General features: G+C 41.0%; 1 protein-coding gene across 1 annotated transcript in view; it reads right to left on the bottom strand.

The window, feature by feature from the left end:
- elavl4 (ELAV like neuron-specific RNA binding protein 4) overlaps positions 1 to 24,544 on the bottom strand; it is a 74,187-nt gene extending 49,643 nt beyond the window's left edge. The window contains exons 1-2 of the mRNA XM_062423771.1: positions 24,497 to 24,544; positions 23,591 to 23,731 (exon numbers count right to left, since the gene is read on the bottom strand). Of these exons, the coding sequence (XP_062279755.1) occupies positions 23,591 to 23,731; positions 24,497 to 24,544 (189 nt within the window). The remainder of the gene's footprint in view (positions 1 to 23,590; positions 23,732 to 24,496) is intronic.
- Positions 24,545 to 26,633: the final 2,089 nt, after the last annotated feature.

Raw genomic sequence — 26,633 nt, 5'->3', positions numbered from 1 at the left:
AATAATTCATGAGGAGATAGCTTTTCCTTTTAGATAAAGTCTGTCAGATCTTTATGTACAGCACCTAAGTTTATGAGTCATTGACCACAACTGACTTGCAGATGGACCTCCGTATATCCTCTCCTGCTGCAGTGGGATTTTCTACTGTCTTTGTACACCACATAGAGCCTTTTTTTGTCCCTGTGTTATTGTTGCTATTGATGAGACAAGGCAGGTTAAAGGATGTTGTGTGGGATGCTCTGTTTATAGGCCCTAATGTGTCTATTACCAACCACAATGGTGCCATTTTGTAGCATGTTCAGTTGCATGTTCAATCTATAATTCATCTAGATACGGAAATATATAAATGTTTAATATGTCAGAGGCGGTGAGGCCTGTCGAAAGCATGACCTTGAAATGTCCTTTAAACATCACACAGCAACAGCACTGGGGCCAGTTAAGCTGCCGAAGCCAAACAACAGGCAACACACACACACACACACACACACACACACACACACACACACACACACACACACACACACACACACACACACACACACACACACACACACACACACACACACACAAACAGCCTGTCTGCCTGCTGATACTTTCCGCTGCTTTCTGTTCTCTGTTTTTTTTTCCTGGGATGCAAAATGCAGATGAGATGAGTCAGCCGCTTGTGCACAGTCTCAGGAGAAACTGCCACTCAAATCCAAACATCTGTATGAATACCAAAACACACAGAGTACAGTGGAGGATGCGAGGAAAAAAGAGGGAGGGAGGAAGGGAGCAAGAGAGAGAGAGAGAGAGAGAGCGAGAGAGAGAGAGAGAGGGAGGATAGAAAAAGAATGAGCAGTAAAGCAGCTAAGAAACCTTCTGTATCTTTGACTGAACAAAGAGCTATATACACATGAATACCTCTTTCCTCCCACTGTATTTTCCATCGGGATATTTATTCTGAAAAGCAGCGATGCACAACAAGGGCTCGGTCCTGTGTTTGCTAGTGGGCTGAGGCGCTAACACTCCCCAGCTGATTATGTGTCTGTCTGTAGCAGTTTGAGCTGCTGCCAAAGGAATTAGGTCTAGTATTTGTGAATGCTGCTCCCCTCACAGCAGAATGCCTTGCCATGCCTCTCAGATTTCTAGCTTTTTAAAAAGAGAGGAAAAAAAACATTTTAAATAAATGAAGGAAATCGCTGTGGAAGCCTATTACATTTTCAACGTGACCGTTTTGTGAGTCTTCATGTGTGTTTAGGCTTCACACAAAAGGAATATTTAAAAACCAAAGCGTGCTAATTGGGACAGAGATTGTTACAGCAGCTTCTTATTCAAACAGGCTTTTGGCTCATTAACTGCTTCCATCCAGCTTTTATTTAAAGGAAAGTGGAAAAGACATTTAAAGACAATAAAATATTTTGCAATATTTATACAGACACTATACCACCAAAATACTGATAGACTGCATAATGTACTCCGACAAAATATAAGTAATGGCAAACCTCTTACCTCAAGGAATTTTACAAAAATCAATTATCCAGCTATCGTAATGGTGTCGTGACACAGAAATCAAATCTTTGTTTCATAACACAGCATCTATTTTTAACTACTTCTCAACAAAAATATATGGGATGCGTCATATCAGTATCTTGAATCATATACTTATTTTGCAGGAGAATAATTATTTTTCCTAAAACGGTTTTCTTACTGATGAACTTGCAGGTTTCATATATGTTAAATTAATAATAATAATAATAATAATAATAATAAATGTTATTTAAAGGCGCGTCTCTGGGCACTCGACGTCACCATACAATAAATAAATTAATGCTGAACTGACAAACTAATCTAAATATTATTGTGGATCAGAATTTCATTTATCACTGCATAATGTGGGGCTAGCCACTGCCATTCTACAAAAAGAAAGTATAATTCATGTTGGTCCACTTAACAAGTTGACTATCATACTGTTCTGAGTTTTAAGACAGACACCTCTAGCTTACACATCACCTTCAACCCCCTTTCTTAAGATCCTCACTCTAAACCTCATTACAGTCCGGGGTCAATGTTAATGCAGTAAATATGTAATTATAATTGACTGACTGACTGACAAGTGGCTTTGTGTTTCAGCCCCAACCCCTCACCTAAAGCTAAGGAGACGGTATACAAACTAAACAGATGCTAACACATTAGTCATTCACAGCATATGCACTCACATTTATTTCACCCACAACTACATGCATAGAGACAAACACACAACCAACACTGTGACCATTAGACATTTCAGCTCCCTGTAGCTAATAACAGTGGGTGTGATAAACTGCAGTGTAACCTCAACTTGTGAAAAACTGAACTAACAGCATTAACAAGAGCACAACCATGACTATGCACTCTTAACACAATGCCTAAGAATCCTTAAGTTTTTACCTATTGTGCCTCTACAAAGTGTACTTAATGAAGGTCAATAGAAAACATTCACTACAGGCTGAGAAACAACACACAGCCAGCCACGAAAAGCCGATCACACCCACCACATGCATAATTCACCAAAATGTATGTTTTTCTGGAGGGCGACAATCATAAACTATCAAATTAGCCATACGCTATTTTAAAAACTCTTTATACGTACAAGCAAATACATATACTGGGCCTGTGAGAACAGCTTAAAGGAAGTGAAAACAGGATGCTTAGTTTTTGTTACTCTGAATCGCAGCAGAGCACTAGTCTGAGTGGTCTGAACAGCAGTTTGTTAGCTGTTAGTTTATCACTGGAGGTCTGAATGGTCAAAGGATGAGCCAGTTGTTTCAGAAAAATGTTATAAGAGCTAGTTAAAATTGAGAAGAAAAGAGAAGTTATGTTTCCATGTGAATTATGATCATAACTCATAACTCAGAGGTGCACTTAGTAGTAGTGCTAGGTTAAGTGTATACGCTAACACCAAAAATAATCTGACATCAAATCATGAGTGCCACAATTGGCAATATAGTTCTGTCTGTACCTGTGGATATAGTACTTGCCTTATCTGAGAACATTACAATGGCGCTTTAACAACTTAATGCTGAATAAGGAAGAATCATGCACATTCATTCAGTCAACAATCCAATAATTTTGGGCTCACATGAGGACTCATTTGATGAAAATGGTATACTATGGTATGTGTTCAAAGCTTATCTGAGGTGCTTCATCCAACATAGCCCTTTTTGAAAAAAGGAAGATAATGAGAGAAAGTTAAAAATTAGATCAAGATATAAATAAGATATTGATACTGTATACACATTATACAGAAATTGCTGCATACATATGTTGTAAAAAAGAAATGATGTAGATTCTGTAGCTGCCCTTTCATGAGATGCCAAAAAGGCATTTGACAAAGTAGAGTTGCCATTGCTATCCCTCATATTAGAGAGTTTGGTTTGGTCCATTGTTAAGGCAGTGGTTTAAATTATTGTACATTAACTCACAAGCCACTGTATTGACAAACAGGATAATGTCCTATCGTTTCAAATTAAGCCATGGAATCAGCCAGGGCTCACCTCTATCACCTCTTTGAACTCTTCTTGGAACCATTAGCTATTACTTTACATAGTTATAAACAAATATAACTGGAGTTAAGGGTGGTCAGGTAGAGCACAACCTTTTCTTATACACTGATGATTTATTATCGGTGGCAACCTGGAAATTGTGGTATCAGAAATCTGCTCTGTCATTAACTCTTTTTCATAAGTGTCTGGTTATACAAGAGGGTAAAATCAGAGGCTATGCCATCGTCTAGTGCATGTTCACCAGCTATAAGACCCAAATGGCAGTTTAGGTGGATGCCAGAGGGACTTTTATTTAACTGGGCAAAATGATATGCAGCAAAAGAGGAGGGTGGGCTCTCTATCCCTCTCTGACTGGTATCACTGAGATTTTTCACTGTCCTAACTTACCTAAATGAATAGTCCTCAAGATAAGGTCTTTCCTAGGTTAAAATTGAACAGGAATTGACACACCCCTCCACCCTGGAGGCCTTCCTGACTTAACAAGGTAGAACAGTTCTGTGTCTTGGCCTTCACTAAATCAAATAATCCAATCCATATGCCACACCCAGAGCCTCTGTATGGTACAGCAAGATATTAATAGATGGGAAGTCTCTCTTTTGGTAAAGATGAGTCAACTCAGGCATAAAGATTCTTGATGACCTTGTGGAGGATGGAGGTGTTAGATCTTTTGAAGATCTTAAAAAATGTATATAATTCTATATATAATATAAAAAATTTAAACTTGAATTCAGGAGCTCTTCATAAAAAGAAAACATACAGTTTGGGGCATCAAGATTTTACAAATATATTGGAGGCACAGATTGGCAGGGTTAAAAATGAATTTGGAAAAAAGATATTGGCCAAATTTCTCAGATGACTCTCATTCACATTAAATAACATTTCTGCGAATACTTTATAAAATAATCAATAGAAGTCACTGGACGCTCTGTAAATTGGTAAAACTAAAATTAAAGGACAATGACTCATGCTGGAGTTGTATTAAGGAGGTGAGGGCTCTTTAGTACCTTTTATATTTTGTGAAAAAGCAGAGAACTTGAAGAAAAAGGTTGTATTTTTCTTAAATAAGATGTTAGGAATGCACTTGAGCAAATCCCTCACCTTGTGTCTATTTGGATTAAAACCAAGTTGTATTATATTTTCAAAACACAGGAGGTTGTAGTTTTGTTTGGCCATGGTTACTGAATGTAGAATAACTTTACATTGTTATTGTTTCTGACACAATTAGAGAAACACTGACTGTAAAGCTTATGGACTGCCTATCTAGGACCTCTGAACCACCCGTGTTTGAATACTATATCTGACTGATCCCTGTGTCTCGGAGGACAATATGCATTACGTACTACACATGCTGGGTTGTTTGTATTATAGCATATTATGTCATTTATTTTCTTTCTCTTTCTCTCTTTTTTGTATTGTTTTGGTGGTTGTCTTTTTTGTCTTGTTTTTGTTAATAGGTTTTATATTGTCTTGGTTGTAGTCATGAGAGTCACTGTCGTTGTTGATATTAGTTTTGTTACTTCATTTTTATTTACTAAGGATATATAAATGATCCTGTGATGTTACCAAACTGTTTTCTTTGTGGTTTTTTGTGTTTCTTAACAGCAACTATTTGTAAAATAAATAAATAAATGAATGAATAAAAGAAACTCTATGGTGGTTGTGTGTGTCAGTCAAAAATAAAACATAATATATATATATAAATAATAATCTGACATTTCCACCAGTACCATGCAAAACAATTAAATATTTGTTTATCTAAACATGATACAACACGCCCACTTACAGTAACTCCCCGAGAGCTACATTTGAACACAGGAACATAGGAAAGAAGAGGGAATTGCTCTTCTGTCTGAATCATTTCTCCTTCTCTTTATTTTTCAATCTATTTGCGTAGTGTTTAATCAGGCTCTAGTTAACCATGTCACTCCTCATCTGTACACACGTCCGTCACCCCTTCAATATACAGACACACACACAAAGAACTAGAACTGATAACACAGACATACAAAACACAACACATGCAGGCTTTCATCTTTCAACACTTCTCATCCTGCAACTTTCATTTTATTTGCTAACTCATTATGCATCATTTCTTGAGGTCTGTAAATCACCTTCAGCTCAGAGCCACATATCCAATCACCCATCCCTATCTTATGTTTCCCTGATCTTCAGTTACATTTTAAATCACTGAGCACACATTCGCTCGGTGCACTGTAGCTAATAAATTCCTCACACACCCCACCCTATTAGCATTGATGTGTAACCTTGGAGCTCATGGTGTTACGCCTGAGGGTTATAGAGTCACCGTATGTTTGTGTGTGTGTGTGTGTGTGTGTGTGTATGTGTGTGCGTATACATGAAATGATGGCCTGTCTCTAGTCCAGGTCCCCCACTGGCTCCCATCAGGGGGCTGCACGGTGCACACTCATATCAAACACCTTCTATACTGATGAACGTTTGACTATTTCACTGCCTCTCTAACTATTCCTTTTTATTCTATTTTTCACCCTCTGTCCAACCATAACTATATAGCATTCGTATCTGTGTATAAAGCTTAGAAAATACACTGCCTTTCTCGACATTCACAACCATCTTTCCATGTCGTCTCCTCTCTCCATCAGTCATGAGTTCCAGCCAGGCCCCTCCGTTTATGCTACACTAGGCTGCTAGTCCTCATCATCCAGGGAGACAGTGTACCAGCTAGCACCACTAACCTAGTCACCAAGCAAGTGAGTTGCCTTTTTTCAATTAGCATTTTGACTGCATCCAATGGAAAGAAGCCAGCATGCAAACAATCAAACATTTACTTGCCGACAAATGAATAATGCTGCTAATGTTCTCCATGTAAATACAAAAGTGAGTCAGTCCACTTTGTGAATGGCAAGAGAACCATTTTGAAAAGAAACGGATGCCTTGAGAATGCATAATACTGATACTGAATCTGTAGCCAGGATAGTGACGCAGTATTGGCAATAAAACTGTCTTGTATGACAGGTGGAAACGTCAAGAGAAATAAATATGGCCGCTAGTTTTGTTAAGTCAAACTCTCAAGCTGTTGCTTGAATGTAATGGATGAATGGATAAATGGATGCAAAGTTAAAGTGAGTCTCAAGAAGCTGAGCAAAGCAGAATACTTGGATAGCTTTAAATGATTTCTCACATGCCGACACACATTCACACAGCCTGATAAGTAAGCACACACACACACACACACACACACACACACACACACACACACACACACACACACACACACACACACACACACACACACACACACACAGTTACGTTTCTATCACTTCAGAGGACATTACATTGACTAACATTAATTTCCTGGAGACTTGTCCTTACTGTAACCATAACCACTACTTGCCTAACCCTAACAATTATCCTAACCTTATCCCTAAATTTACCTTAACTTTAAACAAAGTCTTCACCCCATAACATGACTGTGTAAACAGATTTACATCCCAACAACATGAGGAATACCTGGTTCACAGACCCACACCCACACACAAACACAAACGCAAACACACATACACACGTAGCAACGGGCTTAAAATTCAGAGAATACACAGCATTACAAATTGTAATCCAGGCATGCGCGTTACTCAAACACACCTACTCCATCTTTCTTCAGCTCGGGCCAACACATGGACTGACAACGCACACTCGCACTGAGTACACAAGTAGCATAACCGGTAACGTGTCTACTCCTCTGATTAATATGGGCTACTTTGCATACATGAATATCAAATCCACAGAAGTCCAGTTTCCCCGCCATTTGACAGTACATTCGGCATCAATTATGTGCATTCCACCTCTGATGTGGTGAGAGATGCAGGTAAATATTTCAGAGTGATGCAAAGGCAAGAAAAGAGGGGGACACCTACAGCCCTGGTTTCAACATAAAATGGGTGCTGTTCCCTGAATTAACCCTTGCCTCCCTATATTCCTTTCCCCATTTTCCCTTACCTCTACTTCTACCTCTGCACCTCTCTTATGAGCATGATGTCTGAATCCGTCTCTTCTTCTCTCTTCCTCCGTTTCTCATACTCCCACAAACCTCGCCAGTCCAATCCCCTGCTGTACCTTTCTTCCCTGTATGAAGGAACTTAACATTCTGCACATCATAGTTCAATAGTATCACTGTATTTCCTGTGCTAGAAGAATCTAATACATACTGACTGTGGCTGATAGTATATCTACAACTACATCGTGCTCGAGCCTCTGAAGACTGCCCAAACTGAAACGATGGTTAACAATGTACAGTGGTGTATAGTGGCAGGCTGTCTGTAGCATTTCTTTCTTACCATCTTAAACCCATTCCACTCCATTTGGGAAACGCCGGCCGTTGTCTCACGCTGTCTCTCTCTCTCTCTCTCCTCACACAACAGCTACAGCAACGCCTCAGCCAAGAAAATCTACACTCTCTTACTCCTTCACTGTCTCAGTCTGCTCTGACACTTTTCCCTTCTTTTTTTTTCACTGTCTCCGTCTCACTCTGCCTCTCTTCCTGTTTCTGCCTGAGTCTTAGCGGCGACCAGAGAGCAGCGTACTAGAGGCGTGCAAAGCAGGCATCGCCTTCTTCCACAGATGCTGAGAGGAGAATGGTGTGCCTGGATGAGAGAGTGCTGGGCTGCAGCAAGTCTCCCTCCCTCCCTCCCTCCGCCCTCCCTCCTTCCCACAGCAACCCGCCCAGTCCCCTGCTCAGCTGGAAGGTCAGAGCCCGCCCACTCCCCCCCACCCCTCCCACCACTCTTCTAGATTCTGTGATTGGCTTCTTGGCTTGCCTGTCAGCCCTTGGCCTCACCTCCCCCTCCCTCAGTGTTAACACCTTCTCTCTCTGGCTGGCTCCGAGCCCTCACCGGCACACGCCAGCCTCAGCCTGGTTTGGCAGAGAAAAGGCTTTCTGAATCCCAGCAAAGCAATCAATCGCTGCTGAGGTCTGTGCTTGAGTGAGCCGGGCAGAGCAGAGCTTTAGGAGAGTGATTGCAGCCTCAGGCACTATGGTAATAGGATGCCTGCGCAGCACTGTGTATATAAATTAACTATTACTGGGTGCATGTTGAAATCCCCCTTGCATTTACATGACTGTGTATACAACCTATCTCATCTCCCTTACTCCCTGTCTCTTCGCCTTCCACACACACTTTTACACACACATAAATGACTAATTACAGCTTTTGTTTTCCAAAATGATGATTGTGGTCTTTAATGAATTGTAGATTGGTTTTTTTTAATTGTATTTTTTTCTCAACTTTGCATTTTATTGGCTTTATGGGGGCTTCTTATCCAAAGAAACACGCGCACACCGGAACTCTGAACACACCTGTCAGGCAGGTGTGGCGTTTAGAATGTGTATTTTCCATGGTGATGTATTTATGATAAAATTGAAAAAAAAGGAACAATGCAACGAAAATGTGGCAGTCAATATGTTTGCTGTAGGCAAAACAAATCACTACGGTACCACCTGTCTGCCTGCTGCGGTATGCTATACGGTTAGGTTGAGAAACAGCCCGGCTGGCTGCGGACTATAGGCACAATAAAGGGACAAACAGGTGCGATAGAAAGCCTGTGCTCTGAGATATCTACTCACCATGACCATTCTTGTTTGAGGCTCTTGGTGTGTCGGACTGTAACTGTGTTCTCAGCGGAAAAACTGTAGTGTAAAAGCCGTTCAAGTCAGCGAGGAGAATCGGATGGAGTGGCAGCAGCGTGTTGGAGAAGATGAATGAACGGACGGACGTGGCGGTGTAGTGAGTCTAGTGAAAGACCTGCAGACTCATCCCGTTCAAGAGAGGGGGGAAAAAACACTCGCGCTCAGTAAAAGCTAGATCAAAACAACACGACGATATAGGAGAGTCCACTCAAAAGAAAATATACTGAAGGAACAGCCCTCTACCTTTCCACAAAAAAGCAATTTATGGCACGTCCAGTCCAGTCACCTAGCGCGCGGTCTCCCATTGGCTGGGGAGGTGAGTACGGGGCGGTGCGCTCGCGGATGCGAGTGGAGGAGGCAGGCTCGTGTGGTCCACGACGTGGGGAGTGGGGAAGCAGAGCCATGCGGTGAGAAGTGACTTTATGTTCGTGTTTGCACGTAATTATCCATCACCTCGTTGTATAATTATGCATAAAAGCAGTATACACGTTAAATCCTGCCAGTGTACGCTTGTAGCTTGTAAGCAAGGTCCTGTAAGTCCCCTTCATTTGTCATTTAAGCACGTCTGGGGAAAATAGGGTTTATCTGCACTGTTGCTGCATCGTTTAAATACAGTATGTGTAGACCTATCCTCCTCAGCTGGAAAACAGCATCAGCAGGGCTTTTGTGACAAAAACCCACCATGGGGGGTCAAAGCTTATCAAGGTTTCCTAATCCCATACCATACCATTAAAAAATGCTCTTTTTATAGCAGTTGCTTATTCTAAAATAGTGTTGATTGTAGTACGTATAGCACTGTATATTCTATAGGGGAGCCACACAATAAGCTCTAATGTTTTGAACAGTAGTAATTAGACTATCCATTATTTAATTAGAAAGTACAAAGGCCTGCTATCAAATCAGGACCTGTTGGATGCTGTTGCCAATATTGCCAATTATAATCTTTACTACAGTTTATTTATTGCCACCAATTAGGCCATTTATAATAAGCAGAAATATCAGTGCCCAGCAGCAACCCTGCCTCAGGTTGATTTTGTCCAGCTGTCCTCTATCTCAGATAGACAAGAAGAGGGAGCTCTTGCTTCCTTTAACACAATTACCTGGCAGGCAGCAGTACTTGGCTGTACTCCACATATACATTCACACATTTGCATGCATTTACTCCAGAAAATGCAAATACTGGAACACATGTTGGAACACAAGACACTCACAAGTCTTTTCATCTACGTGCACACACAAAATAAGCACACTCTGTCTCACAAGTGGTCTGACACATTTAACCACCTTATGCTGTAGATATACAGTATAGCCTACATGGAGCCTCACGTTAGCGTTTGTTAGAAATGCTCTTACACTGGATATATCTTCTTGTAGTCAAACAAGAGATCAAAACTGGTTTCTCAACACATGATCATACTGGTTCCTTTCTATTCAACACAGCAGAAAGAAGCAGTCAGCAAGTCATTTCTTATTCTCATGCTGGTTTATTTCAATTAGCATTTGGCTGTGTAAGGCCTGGCAGAGCTAATGTAACGATAGTGAACGTCCATTAAGATCAATGAGAATTCTGTGCTGCTCTTAGCTCAAATCACATGCTGATGCAAGAAGACACTTTTAGATAGTCCACTGACAAGTGGCTATAATGTTCCACTAAAAGCCTTTAAGTCATATTCACCGTAGTTTGAAAGCCAAGAGATATTTAATACCCTGGTAAGGATACATTTTAGGATTGCAGTTTACATTTAAATAGAATTCTGGATAGTTACACAGTGCATGAATTCACAAAACTTTAAAGTTTCCCTTTGTAATACCAGCACTGCACTTTTTGTCACCTGACAATAAATTATCATAACAACAGGTTGTGAAACACTCCAAAAAACATTGCACCCTTGTCCTGAAAAAAATCAGATCGAGTATGTATGACTAGGGTCTGAGTAATAGAACATTTAATAGCTTCACAAATTACCCCCGAATGAATACACTGAAAAAGAACGACTGTAAGGAAACAGAAAAACACAAAGAAGACAGAATGTTACAAGTGAAAAAATCCAGAGAGGGCAGACCAAAACGGAGCAGTGAGATAAAGCTCCCCAGTCTCTCCACTTCACCCCTGACCTCACCACCTGTCTGGTTAGCTACAGCTAGCTATCTAGCCTAGCGGAACCATGTGCCCTGACATAATTGGAACCTTACTACACCCTCAATTAGGTTGAGCACGCGCACACACACACACACACACACACACACACACACACACACACACACACAAACACACAAACACACACACACACACACACACACACACACACACACACACAGCGAGAGAGGGGAAGATGGGCTGAACAAGCTTGCTATTGTTTCAGATAGAATAGAATATGCTGGCACTCACAATCTGGAGATTTGTACCAATCATACAGTACATAACACAACAGAGGGAGAGTAATGTAGAATGAAACACAAAGAAAACAGATTAACACAGAAGTTCATCTTTTTCAATTTTTCTGTGGCAGAAAATATATTGGATGCACATAACAAAGAACAGAAAGAAGCAAAATTTGCAACTGAATAGTAGAGGTAACAAACTCAGTTTCCTGTCCATCTTTTATCCTCCTGCTCTGACCTTTGAGTTTAATAAAGGTTCTAGGTTGGACTCAAGAAAACCTTTCTCCACCTCATTGCCTCTAATATTCTCCAACTCTGCAACCATGTTTTTATTGTTTCCTTTTAATCCCTGTCTATAAATAATGGAAAGTCAAATCCATGACAATGACTGAATCGCAAATCATATCTGGATTTTTTTTTCTTTGTATACTGTTAACTTTTAACTGTTGCTGTGTAGAGGCAGTAAAATGTGGGGTGAAAACGGAGAGTGATCATTTTCTTATTTCCTAAAGGACAGTGTTTTGAGGTTGTTGTCTCCCTCTGTAATATGATCCAAATAACCTTTTCTCTAAATGAGAATATGATTTGAAAGCGAAAATAGTCTCTCACAGTTGTCTTGCTCAGCGTGTCATTTCACTAAATTGCGCTACAGGACCATGGTTTTATAAAGCAATGAAAGTGACTGCCACTACTCAGTAAATTAGCTATAAACACAATCTGTTCTTCTCTCCAGTGTTATGGAGTGTGTCTGTATTTGTGTGTGTGTTTGTGTGTGTGTGTGTGTGTGTGTGTGTGTGTGTGTGTGTGTGTGTGTGTGTGTGTGTGTGTGTGTGTGTGTGTGTGTGTAGTTATGATATACAGACACATACCAAAGAACTATGTTGCTGCCATGTCCTAGTTAAGGGTACACATTGTGCATTATAATATTGTGTATGGACAGATGGAGGGAGTGGTGGAGATATTCTATCAAAGGCATTCATGCTGAGATATGTTACAGGCTGGATGTTACAGATATTGCAGTGCAGCCTATTATCTTGTGGATTTGGCCTTTCTCTACTTGGAGTTTATGTTTGTACGTGAATAAAATGTAATACAGCACTGAATAAATGTAAAAATGTCAAAGAAGCAATTAAAGGTAATGACTTAAAAAGACCACTCTGTCTTAATGACAGTCCAATTTTGTCAGACTTTGCACAAAAAGAGCGCACAGCGTTGATTTGATGCATTATATGGCCTTTTAGATGATGAGAGATGCTAAATAGTTTTTGAGGAGGTAAATGATATTTCTTTCCTCTTGCAAAGTTTGGAAAGTTAAAAAGCTTTTGTGGCTTTAACCCAGGAGGGCCAGCCATACTGCCAGCAATGTGAAACCCCATCACACTGATTGGCTCTGGCTCACATCCATGAACACACACACACGAACACACACACACACACACACACACACACACACACACACACACACACACACACACACACACACACACACACACACACACACACACACACACACACACACAAACACACACAGCTGAATCCGTGCACACGAATATACAGCAAACACAAACGTGCACACACAGGCATACATACCCACTATCGCACAGACAAAAACACGCAGCGGTTCGGTTCACTGTGTGCGTCACAGTCTGACATTGTCACTGCCGTGGAGCCGGAGCTTTAAGGGCTGGACCCCAGAAGTGTGCTTCAGCCTGCTAATTCGGAAAGCAGAGAGCTGGCTAATTGTCATGAACTCCTCCTGCCCTTTATTCTGCCCTGCTTCTCCACCCTAAACCCCTCCTAGTGAAAGGCCTTAATGGATTAACTGCACGCTGTGTTGTCTCTCTCACTCTCTCTTTCTCACGTTGGTTCTCTTGGACAAGCTCACAATGCCACGCCCTAAAAAATGTGTTGAATCTCCAGCTTTAAACAAAGACAGAATATACTGGTAGCACTCTATTGTTATGTACATGATATCCTCTGGTACACAACACATAGTATTCTGACAATAACTGTGAAAGAGAAGGTAAAGAATAGCATACGCAGTATAGCAGGTTTGAATATGCAGTGTGCAGACAGTGATAATTGTGGGTGCTCTCGGTTTGAGTCTTGTTAACTGTCAGACGCAGCGTTTCAACACCTGTCTTGTGTTTCACTCTGCATAATAAGACTTCTATTTAAAGGAGGAGAAGTGAAGATGCCAGCAGAGGTGTTACCTCAAAGTGCAGAAAGAAAATACCTTGATTATTAACAAGAGAAGGAAAACTTGTGTTTTGCAGTAAAAGTGGTGTTTGCAATTGCCAGCCAGGTTCAGAGTCAAATCATGCAACCAAAGACTAATGATAGCAAACACAATCTTAAATTGAATCAACCTTGTTATGCTGGCAACAGCTCTATAATCGACGACAGAACAAAAATATTTTAACGGAGCTACAGAGAGCAATGCTAAACTTATCAGGCTCGTCGGTTTTAATTCAGAATATCACAGCGGTCTCTGCAGTAAAACAGCCTAATACATTTAATAGCCCAGAACACACTCCTCAGTATGCTGCGACTTACTTAGACTATTTTTGATTTGCCCTTGAAGGATAGATTTTGTTTCTCTATTGAAGTTCTGGCAGTAGTAGCATCTCGCTGTGCTACTCAGACTGATGATCGCCTCTTTCCTGGCAGGTGTCCACCCTCTGCCGGTAACAATCAACAAATGAGAATCACAGCCTTCAACTTGCCTGTCTCCCTGCCCAGCGACAAACTCAGCATCACTGAATCCCAGACACCTGACAGCTATTAACATGCGGCTGTATCCGGACAACAGTGGGTGGTTTACACTCTGTTGACTTTTGCTGTTTGCTTTCAGTGTTAAGACCAGGGACTTTATTTTCATGAATCAGTAGCGCACACAGCGTGGATACTGATTTTTGGCAATTTCATGGTCAGAGGCACACAGTGTACCTGCATTGCTGTTGTTTAATAAAACCACCTTTTTTCTTTCCCTCCTAAAAAAAGAGAAAGGCCATGGTGCTCTGACAGTTAAGTAATGAGAGGGGACAGTTGGGAGTAGTTCTGCCACAAAAGCAGCTCCTAAGAGGAAACTGATGTCCTTAAGCAGGAGGAGCAGAATCACCACAACGGCACCTTATTTAAACCACTGAGAGCAACTGATGTTAAATTATCTTGGGAGGACAGTCAAGCTCACAGTGAGTCACGGAAAGACTAAATGGATGTAGATGAGGGGGAAAAGTCTGTGCGCACTAAAAGAACATTTCCAATTCACCAGTGCAAAGACCTGCCAAATTAGAGCCCTGGAAGGCATTTAGAGAGCACAAATCTTCGCCTTCCATGAGAAAATTCTCCTACTTGCTGCTACAATCAAAGACATCAAACATATCTTTCACATTTTATCTTAAAATTGTATTCTAACCCTGAAAATGTGTCCTTTTCAATGAAGTCTGCCCGCACTATTTTCATAAGTATAGTAAAAGATACTAATGATCTGAAGGCAAAAATCCTAAAGTTGAGCAACAAAAATCTAATAATTTGCTCATTATTTTCAACATTATGGATATCCATTTATACATAAACTCCTATAACCTCCTACTGACAGACCGACTAAAGGGGTGAAAATTAAATTACAATAATTAATAAGTAAAACTGAGCTTCAACTCAATGCTTAAAGTTCAGTGTCCCTTGTACTGATTGTGAGCAAATAAAGTTTTCCTTTGGATAAACTAAAAAGTCCTACTATGGCTCGCATTTCTAAAAAATGTGTGACTGCAATGAGGCACTTAAGGAAAGTGGATCCCCTAAATGTTATGTTTCTTACATTTACACAATAATAAAGACAAGCATTTTGGTAAAATGTAACTAATCTAGTCTAAGCTAGACATGGAGGGAAAAGGGCATGATACATAGTCAGCTTAACCCCTGCCTATGTCATTCTCCCTGGTAGAAACTCCTCAGATCAGAAATGAATTCTTCATGCTGATCCCGGAACAAGGCTGTGCTGCATTTGTCACAGCCACTTCCTTCCACTTTAACTCAAAGCTGTTTGGTATGGCTGGAGCTTTGCAGACTGCAGAGATGTGACAGGGGCCGTTTGAAAGCTCAGGCTGAACGCTCCGTCACTATCTGTGGAAAAGGGAGCGAGCGTTTGTTCAGTCGCTGTGTAAACTCTGCAGAAACGCACTTCTCCTGTGATTTCATTCAAATATTTTGTTTTTTTGTGTTTTGATTAATCGTCTTAAGTGTCTCACAACAGAAAATATAAGAACAAATTTAATTTATACTTGAAATACAATTTTAAGAGCACATTGTTTATTCCCCACTTTTCCATTAAGCAAACACAATTTTAGCTTTTCTATGGAAGACATAATGGTGGGTCTTAGAGGCTGTAGCCTTACATAAATGAGAGAAGGTTTGTGAAGGTGCCCAGAGAGGCTTAGCTATGCATTGGCTGTTGAGTCTGGCATGTGTTCTGGCACTGAAAGTGTATTCTCAACAGGACTGGTGGATTAGTGTCCATTTGGACAACAGAGTGGTCCGCAGCTTGGGGTGACATTCAACTTCAGCAGGCCAACAGCTCCACAGACTGATCATGATGTTTAGGATCGTTGTTAATTGTCATCAATGTGCGGTATATATAAAGGCCTTGATTTCCTGTATTCACTTGAGTCTCAAATGTGGATATGATGACTATATTTGGTTTTCTCCTGCCTTCTCGTCTAAATTGGTTGACTGTGCATGTGTGAAATTAAGCGGTGACCATGCTGCATTGTGGTGGGTCAGTTGATCATGGAGTATAGTGGTGGGTTTTGGGGCTTTGGGGCTGTGGGGACGGTAGTCCGTTTTGCGTTTGATCCCGGTCGGGGTACATCCATGCTCACAGAGCGACTGCTGTGGTCCATCTGGTGGAGGCTTTAATCACCTCCTCCATCTTACACACACACACACACACACACACACACACACACACACACACACACACACACACACACACACACACACACACACACACACACACACACACACACACACACATACTTACACAAAGCACACGGAACTCCCCACTTGAAATTCTCTTGACTGCTGCTCACTGTCAGACCTTTTTACTTCTATTATTTATTTGAATCGTTTCAGCAGTCATGTATCTCCCTGCAGAAATGAATCCTGTTTTCTACCTTTACATAAGCCTCTCCTCGGACCCCAGTTGGAAAGATGTGAGTCACTGAAACATCACCTGCCATCCGTAATGACGTTTAAAACCCCATCAAAAATCTCCCACTATCAGTTCTGCTATTTGGCTTTTGATAAGGAATAACCTTTTAGAAATGAGACGTATCCAGAGTCCTTCACAGGGTTGGCCTACGGCACTGTGGACCAGAACATGCCCACGCTGCACAAAATCCAGCTCTCGAAATGTCACTTCATGCTTAACCGCCCTTTCTCATGCTTGGAGAAAAGCAAGTGGGCAATGCACAAACAGAAAAACTCCACCGGGTTTCAGTTTAAATGCCTACATGCTTAGAGACATGTTTGAATTATTTTGTGTTGTTGAAACATTTAGCTGATTAAAGATAAAGACAAAATTCTTTTGTGGAAAACAAACACTCTAGAAATGATTTTCCACTAAGAAAATAGCAAGACACAGTGTATAAAAAAGCATGTCGTGTTCTGAGTAAATATGCAACTCGTAATGTTACATTAAATTAACCCAAGAAAGATAAATATAATATTGCAAACAGATAGATAAATGATGATAATAAGTCATATACAAAATATGTATGTATTCCTGTAAATTAGCTAAATTAGATAGTCTTGTCACTAATATACTATCTCGAGACAGACTCCATGGAAAACCATTTAAACCTGAATGCTGCTGTTAGAATACATTCATTATTAATGAGAGTGAAGGGTTAGCAGATAATGACGGTGCTGATGCATCTAACTCTGGGTTGTGTAGGGGAACCATTTACTGTTAGCCTCTCCTTGGACAAAAATATACAGTATCTTCCATCAATTTCCAATATCTTAGCTTAATATATCTGGCTTTTCATGAAAATGTTATTAGGGCAATCAATTGATCTGGAAAATTGTCTGTCACCCATTCAAAGCCACTTTATTTTAAGCACACACAAAATACACAAAGCCCAACTACTGGATATCTCCCAGTGGAGCCAGTGGCTAGCTACTGTAACGTCAATGGTCACTCCTATTCGGCGCTAATGCACAAGTCAGCCGTACATCATTTATTCATGGTGACAGCAGATACTTTGCCTCATCCCCGGCAATTAGTGAATCAATAACAATGCATTGGCTTTGAAACTATCAATTCTGAGAGGAGAAAAAATAGTGTTGTTCATCAACATGCCAGGAACCTAGGCGCAGGCGATCACTCAAGTATCGGCAGCATTTGTCAGCTCAGCCTTAACGGGCACATTTCCTCACATCACTGCTCTTAAAATGACTGCCAGATATTGTCTGGTCATGACTCCTTATCTACAAAATGGGTGTCTATTCCACATAATATCTCAAATTGGTGTTACAAAGGGCATGAATTGAATTTTTGAAAAAAACAAACAATTGATTGTCCCTTCGTGCGAGATTTTGTTTGAATCATGGATTTGTGTCTAATGTGAAGGAGATGAGAGAGGCCATCTGATTGAGATTATCACAGATGCAGAAAGGCCAGTAAAGGGCTTGCAATGGCTAATACAGTACCTCTTTTGTCACATTTTTATGAGGCTGACATATCTATGTTACATTTTGACATCACTGTCAGTTTCATAATTAATTCAGTAAAACTGCTGCTTCTTACGTTGCATCATCCAATACATGCCAGAAACCTCAGAATATGACTTCACTGTCAAATAGCAGTTGTGGCATGTATGTCTATATTTCCATAATAATTGTTAATGTTTGTTTGCGAATAACAGAATATGAAGAATTTACCAACACATTTCGACTTTCTCTGCCAGTCTTGTCTGTTTCATTATTCCCTCCCTATTTATCCTTTTAAGCCGAATGAAAAAAACTGTGACTGAATTTGAAAACATTGTCCAAGAGAGGCAACAAATTTGTCTCTGAAATTAAATGCTTTCTTCTTCCATGCAAGAGAGCAGTGCTGGGATTTTTTGAATTAAAGAGGAAAAATGAACAGCAGGAAGTGAGATTATTTTGTTTATTCAACCTATTGAACTGTACAAATGTAAACACTGACTTGAGTTAAATCCCCAGTAGAATTCACTGGCCCACCACAAATATATAATCCACTACCACATAAACTGTGATAATTATGTGTGCCTGCATGCTTGCATTATGGGTGAGGTTTACACAATTGTCTATTTTTTTTATAACTTAAAGGCTTCAGTCGGTATTTTTGTTTTTTAAAAAAGCACTTTGTTTACTGGCATCATAACTGAAAACATCAGATTTTTATTGATGTGTTTGCAAATACGTTCATGATCAGAAAACCTGAATAACTTAATTTAGTTATGTTAATCCATGTATTAAAAGACTTGTCAATCAGTGTGGGAATAATAGCATGTTTAAATCTTCTGCTTTGAGTTTTTGGTGGTGGGGGCGACCCTTTTTCATTACATCTGGATTATGGGATGTGCTTTTTACAGCAAAGATATTTGCCTATCTCTAAAATAATTACTCACATGATCAGTCTGTTACGGCTGGTTTGTCATGCACATGAAGGCACATTAGACTCTACTCTGAACCCCTGAGCCCTGCCATGTGCCATTATAGAGGTGAAATTACAGGTCATTACTTTCATGTCAAAGTACCTGAACACGGAAAGGTGACCTTTGGCTGGGCGTGGGCGCTCGAGTTGGTGCAGCAGGCTATTCGGGGGTTAGACTATTTTTTATGGATCACATCCACATCTCCAGCCTTTTTTTATGTCTTGTCTACAGAGTTGATGGGTATGATAAATAGGTAATGATCAAAAACATGATAATGTGTGATGAAATACGCGCTAAAAGGCACCCTGTGGATGGGCTAAATTGCTGGGTTGGGTGTGTCTAAAGTAGACTCGTAGAGAGACGGAGAAAGGGAGATAGTGAAGAGAAAGAGAGTTCACTTAGCTTTACAGTGTGTGTGTGTGTGTGTGTGTGTGTGTGTGTGTGTGTGTGTATCAGTGCATGAGCCTGCAGACACCTGCTCCATTCTGCAGTGATGGCTCCCAGCGGGACACAGGCTCAGCTGCTGATCACTAGGCCCTCCCTGCAGCACTGGTGGCCAACGAACACACACACACACACACACACACACACACACACACACACACACACACACACACACACACACACACACACACACACACACACACACACACACACACACACACACACACACACACACACACACACACACACACACAGTTCTTCCAACAGATCTGAACCCTTCAGGCCCCCCTTGCAGTGTCTCTCAGCCTCTCTGTGTTCCCCCGTAACTGACACACCACATGTGCTCATATCATGTGCAAACATGACATGATGTATACACGCACAAGCTCCACAGCCCGTGTTCATATGATGTTGCATGTAAAGTATATGACACGGTGCAGTCATAACCCGCTCCATTTTCAGATATGCTATAGGGATGTTATGGCTGAATAGCATGTCTGTATTATGCTGCCCTATAGCTACAGAGCTTTATTAAACAAAGCACTACATCAAACAACCGTATTATGTGCTTCTGTGATTGCAGTTAAATAGGAAAAGGATAAAATGATATAAAGGATATATTTGAGCTTTCTCTTGTTTATTTTCTCATATAAACACTTTTGAAATGATTAATTGTTGCTCTTGGACAGATCACTTAATATTTCACATAGAACATAGAAAACAATCACCTCATTTGTTTTTATCAATCCTGTATTAATCAACCACCATTGTACATGTGGCATGACTGTTAATGCCAGAGTTGACAACGCTGTATTTTACACATATCTCCATCTCTGTTTCTTTCTCTATGAGCATTTTTTTCCCTCTGTGGCATCGCTCAGTCTGCTGCACCTGTTTGTGCCTCACTGACGGCAGGGTTGTGGAGCATAAATGAACTAATTTCCTGGATATAGAGACCACTGCAATCAAGGAAAGGGGAAATGCAGTGAGCGGCAGATGGAAGGAGCTAATCATTGTTATGAAATAGAGATGACCTCTAACCATCTCCTGGCTGCTAATATACCGTAGCTATACAATCACTTGCCAATGACTGTGCCATGTACCAGCTCTTTCTCTCTCTTTCCTCCTTAGTCTTCTCTTCCTGTTTGTTTTTGTGGTGGTGATGAACCTCTTCACGCAGGTTTGAAATTCAACCCTGTTTTTTTTTTCTTTCCTTTTTTTCAAATGTTGAAACAGAAAAGATTGGAGTTGTCAAACAAAGCCTAGTGTCACATAGAGAACGGCAGCTGCCTGCAGTGGGTAATCAGTGGAGCTTTCTACAAATTAACAACATTCAGCTCTGAAGCACGGCGCACTGCAGGTTTTTAGATGTGGGCTTTTGAAAATTAGATCTCAGTGACTGAAATATGGAATAATTTGCAATTCAGTTTTTGCTCATGTTTAATTTTATCCGCTTTGTCTGAGGTGACATGCCTAAGATTGCCTGGTCATTCTTAAGGTGTAAACTGATACTGCTGATGCTCATTTATGAACAGAAAAATATCAGTTTAAATTTAATTAATTGCTTGCTTAATCTCCTCTACGTGCCTGGGTTCTGATAATTTCCCCATTTAATGCTTTTGAGTGATCTTTTAAAGGTTCTGTCCCACACCTCAAAACACAAGATGCACGACTTAACAACATGCGCGCACACAAAACCAGCACGCACAGAGACAAAAGACATGTACACAAACTCAAATACTCTAAACAAGCTGTGAACACAGCGTTGCCAGGGGGAGTGATGGTAAACTTTCCTGCAGGCATCGGGTGTTGGAGGACGAAACCATTTGACTATTTATTCATGTATGAAAGCACTAATTTAATGCAGTGGGGCATTACTTGGAGATACACTGTATTTGCTTAATTACAAAGGGTCATTTTATACACAAGTTACAGTGATTAACAGATAAAATAACATTTCTTTTCATGAAACAACAAAATACTTGCTCCATTTTTGATATACAGAGCAATGTTTGCTGCGGCTACAAAATGTTATGTAGTTTTATATATTACTGAGGTAAAAAAATTGCTGCTGCTTTTGCTTTTGAGCTGCTTTTGGCTTTACACACCAAAGCCACCAGAATCTTCCAGCACATTTATCTAATGTATGCAAATGATCTTGCTGTGCTTAATGAAGGTACCATTAATCACTATAACGATGGTCTTTTTTAACCAGGGTAATCATGCGTGTGCACACACACACACACACGCACACACACACACTCAAGCCCATTTTCAAATGCATAGACAAGCATATGCGCTTCCACGCACTCTCACTCGCCCACACACGCACACACAGGAATACGCCTCATCACCAGCAACACATTGATAACTAATGTGTAAAATCACGCAAATAAACCATTAACAAACCATTTTACCAGAAATATAACTATGTATTATTCATAATAATGTTTTGAATTCTATATGCACTTTTTTTCTAATTCCAATTATACTCTGTGCGGCTAAAGTCAATGCAATTTGCAACTAGTAATCTGATCGTTATGTTCTATCCTGGAATTAACTGGCGAAGTAATCATCTCAAATTCTGTTATTCCATATCATCAGTGCCGATAAGATGCATCAAAATATGGTAACACGTCAATCATATTTATATAATAAATTCAGCTAATTAGTTCCATTGGTTTCAACAAATAATTTATGGTCCAGCAGCTTTATGCAAACAACAGATAACACTGTTGTGAGTCTACACAGGCAGTGGGAAACACGGTAATTGTGTGCTGTACAATAACAACAAAACAGTGGACAGACGTCTTTGAACTCGTGTAAGGATTCAAAGCAAAAACTGAAAAAACATTTATGAAGTCTCAACTCCTCACGGACGTATTTCAACGCTTATCCTCGCCGTGCATTTGCATACAGTTGACGAAAACCCCTGGGTACAGTCAACAGTATGACAGTGGGTTATGAAGGCTTCCGGGAGGCTCTGGGGTGTGGATCTGAGCCAGTTTGAAGGGGAGCCGAACCAATGAAGAGCCCACAGCGGATTAGACACCCACAGCTTCATGTCGCTTTAATGCGGCGAGTCAGGGATTTTCTTACAACGATTTTGCCTAAATGCTCAGGGTTTTCTCATGCCCCTTTTTCTCTCTCATTCCCTTCCCTTGAAGTAATCTTTTCTATGTAAATGGCAGAGTAATGTTGACTCTGGTGCAACATATCGCATCTATCCACAGTACTCCCAGCTTCCTGTGCTAATGTGACTTGTCAGATGTTGATTAGAATTGAAGTGCAGTTTTGATGAAATATCATTTAAAATACGTCATCTAACACAACTGTTCACTCGAAGGGTATTGAAAAAATAATTGTCCCTTTTTAGGATTTTTATATAAAGTTTCTAAATGGTAGACTTGAAAGTGCACATGCACCAGCCTATTTATTAAATTACCATGAAAGTTACTTAATCATTGAGCGGCAAATGCAAACATTAAATACAAAAACTGCAAAGGCTGAAATACAACCACCATAAAATATATTACCAATACAGACACACACTCACACATTCATGCACAAACACACACACAAACACCTCAAATTCCCTCGATAACAGTCTGACTGGCAGAGGCTAAAGACAGAGTAGGCGTCCGTAATTGAACAAACATAACAATGTGAATATTTACTAATACAATCCACTGGGGATACAAGCAGGATTCCACAATTGATTTGCTCTCTTTCTGCCCTTTTGCTCTTTTCCTCTCTCTCAGACACACACACAGACAGATGCACACTCACTAACTACCACTCATCTTCTTATTTTCCCTGTTTCTTTTCTTGGTAGTATGTTTGCCTATGTTCATTAAAGAGATGGAGATATATTGGTCTGTCTATCCTCTTACCAGGGGTGACCTGTAGCCCATCTGGGCTGGCGATGACAGGAGATCCCTGGGAAATAGCGGCGAGTGCGTCTCGGGGACGGAGCCCACGCCACTGGCTGCTAGTCCCGAGAGCTGCCCATACCTCGCCATCATCTTGAGATGCTGCTCACAGAACACACACACTCGTACACAGACACAGGAGGAGAGGGGAGGAGAGAGAGAGAGAGAGATAGAGAGAGAGAGAGAGAGAGAGAGAGAGAGAGAGAGAGAGAGAGAGAGAGAGAGAGAGAGAGAGAGAGAGAGAGAGAGAGAGATGGGAAGGAAAAAAGAGAGGGTAGAAGGGAAGGAGAACAGATAACAGCAGATAGGAAGGACAGTGAGAATTGTAAAGGACAGAAGAGGGAGTGGGGGTTGGGGAGGGGGGGACATGAAGAAAGAGGAGGTAGAGGGGGATTACAGTACACTTTGCTCTCACACAAATGCATGTGTGAACTCACACACGTACAAGCATACACACTCGCACTTACAGACATACTGTACGTGCACATGAAGGCACACATACTATTTTAGCCCCAGGTGGGCAATTTCACAAGCAAGCCTATGTTTGATAGGTTTAATAGCTACCTTCGTTTTGTTACAATTCTGGGATATAAAGTATGGGCACTAGCTCTCCATTTATTATTACAAGCCAGGATGAGTGTGAGAAGCGTAGCAGTTCCCTTTTTCACCGTACCGACCATCGTGTCGGGGAAATATAATAAACAGCTGCTGTTATCAATCATCCTCTCTGTCTTCTGGCTATGAGCATACAGAAGTGTACAGACATGCACACGCACGGACATACAATAACATACACATGACAGAATGGTTGGCAGCAGACATACACAGGTGAGGTGTGGAGTAAGAAGCAAATCCAAATCTCTTTACCTCATTGCTCAACAAAGCAGCGTTGAGTGTTCGGCTTATTTCGAACATGTTCAGATTTCGGGGCTTTTTTTTTCGTTCTGTCCTTTTATTTTCAGATTCTCTTCAGTTTCTTTGCTCCCCCTTTTTCTTTTCTGTGGTTGGGAGTCAGTCCCGGAAACACAAAAGAAAGAAAGAAAAAATGAAATCAATTGAAAAAAATAGGGGAATAAAAAAAAAAAAAAAATCCTCTTTAATTTTCAGATTTTGGAGTTGTGATTTTTCAGTCCTCTATTTTTTCTTTCTCCCTTGTCTGCTGATGCACCTCTGTTGGCTGTGGCTGTAGTGGTGGCGTTTGTGCCCAGGGTCTCCGCACACGTCTAAGGAGTCAATACGCTGTTTAAAAAAAAGAAAATCTCCCCAGAGTCAGCACATTAAAACAGGCAGTCAGGCAGGCGGTGGGTCGGTGGGTCGGCTTGGCGGGCTGGCTGGCTCCCTTATCTGTCCCCCGCACACTGGCTCACACAATACGCTCCGATCCTCACACTGCTCGCTAGCAGATTAGCCTGTCCCAAAACATAGCACTTAGTTTAAACTCCCCTCCCTTTTGCTCTCTCACTCACTCTCTCTCTCTCTCTCTCTCTCTCTCTCTCTCTCTCTCGGTATCACTCCCTCTGGCTCTCTCCTTTGCTAACCCTCCCTCTCTCGCTCTATCTCGCTCACTCCATCTCTCTCTGCGTCACTCTCTCTCTCCTACCGTATCACTCCCTCTGGTTCTCTTCTTTGCTCTCCCTCCCTCTCTCGCTCTCTCTCTCTCACTCCATCTCTCCCTGCATCACTCTCTCTCTCTCTCTTTTTCTCTTTTTCTATCCCCCACTGCTCACGCATTGATGCAGCTACAGTTCACTATGCTACCACAAGGTGGGAAGACTGTTCTAGCAACAGCGTCACCATCACCGCCACATCCCTTCCTCTCTGTGCCACTCCTATCTTTTAGATTTTCATCTCTTCTTCTCTTTCCATGTGTGTCTATGAAACACAGGTATGTGAAGGAAAGCACTTAGAGTTGCTGTCACTCCCTGACCGAATCAAACATACAGGCAGGATAAATGGATTAGTTAGGGGTGCGGAGACTTAGATTGCTCTGTTCTGTTTCCTAATTAAGGCTCGTACAGAAACAGGTTGTGGACTGAAGTGTAGACAAGGGCTATGGAAGTATGGCGTAACCCTAACCCTGAAAACTATCAAGAGAGAAGATGAAGGGTACCTCTCTGTAATAGCAGGCAAAGGAAAAAAGTGAGGGCCGGGCTGATGTGAGCATCAAGGTCAGGTGGTTGTCCTTTTCCTCAGCAGGGTGTGGCACAGCGATGACGAAGCAGCTAGTCACAGGCATGGCAGGAGATTCCAACTACAAAACAAACAAACAAGCCAAAAATTAATAAAAATTAGGGAGGCTTGTGCCAAGCATATGATTCACTATATTCTTGGTTTCAGGCATTATCATTTAAGAGATTTCAGAGTCACACTGTGCTGTATCTGCATGTAGTTATAAAAAAGTCAAACTGTTTATGAAATTGAAGGCTGAGTATTAGGAATCATAACCTTTATGATGGTGATGCTGTTAGAGTGATTGAGACTGCCATCATCTCCACTAGTCTTAGTGGTGTCTTATTAGTAGCTCCATCAGTGTGGCGTAGGATTTATTCCCAGTGCTTTGAATGTGGTTTTTGCGCTTTTGGATCAGAGTGGGGAGAGCAGCCAGTTAATATCAGCCTATTGACACCGGACCATCTGTTTCAGTGGACACTGTCCAGCACAATAAAGAGGGAGGGAGAGAGCAACACAGGAACAGAGGAAGTGACAGATAAAGGGAGAAGACTGGGTGAAAAGCAGAGGAAGTGTTAGCAAACTGTTTATGTGATACAGGGAAGGAAAAGATATGTAGAGAGACACATTTTATATTGTTTACATGTTTTAAATTAACACATTTTCTCTTGTTACATTTTCATTAGTGGCAGGATATCTGAAGGTATCATCAACAACAACACCGTGTTGTTATGTGTCACTTTACCATCTTGGCTTGAATTCCATTTAATGTTTTTCCCCCTTCAGAAAAGGGCTGCTAGCCACATCCCTGTTCTGTAAAGCCCTCGGTCTCTGG

This window comes from Scomber scombrus, chromosome 8, assembly GCF_963691925.1.
Source record: "Scomber scombrus chromosome 8, fScoSco1.1, whole genome shotgun sequence".
NCBI classification, from domain to species: Eukaryota; Metazoa; Chordata; class Actinopteri; order Scombriformes; family Scombridae; genus Scomber; species Scomber scombrus.
Note: the sequence above shows the minus strand (reverse complement) of the source record. Positions and strands in the feature narration are given on the sequence as shown.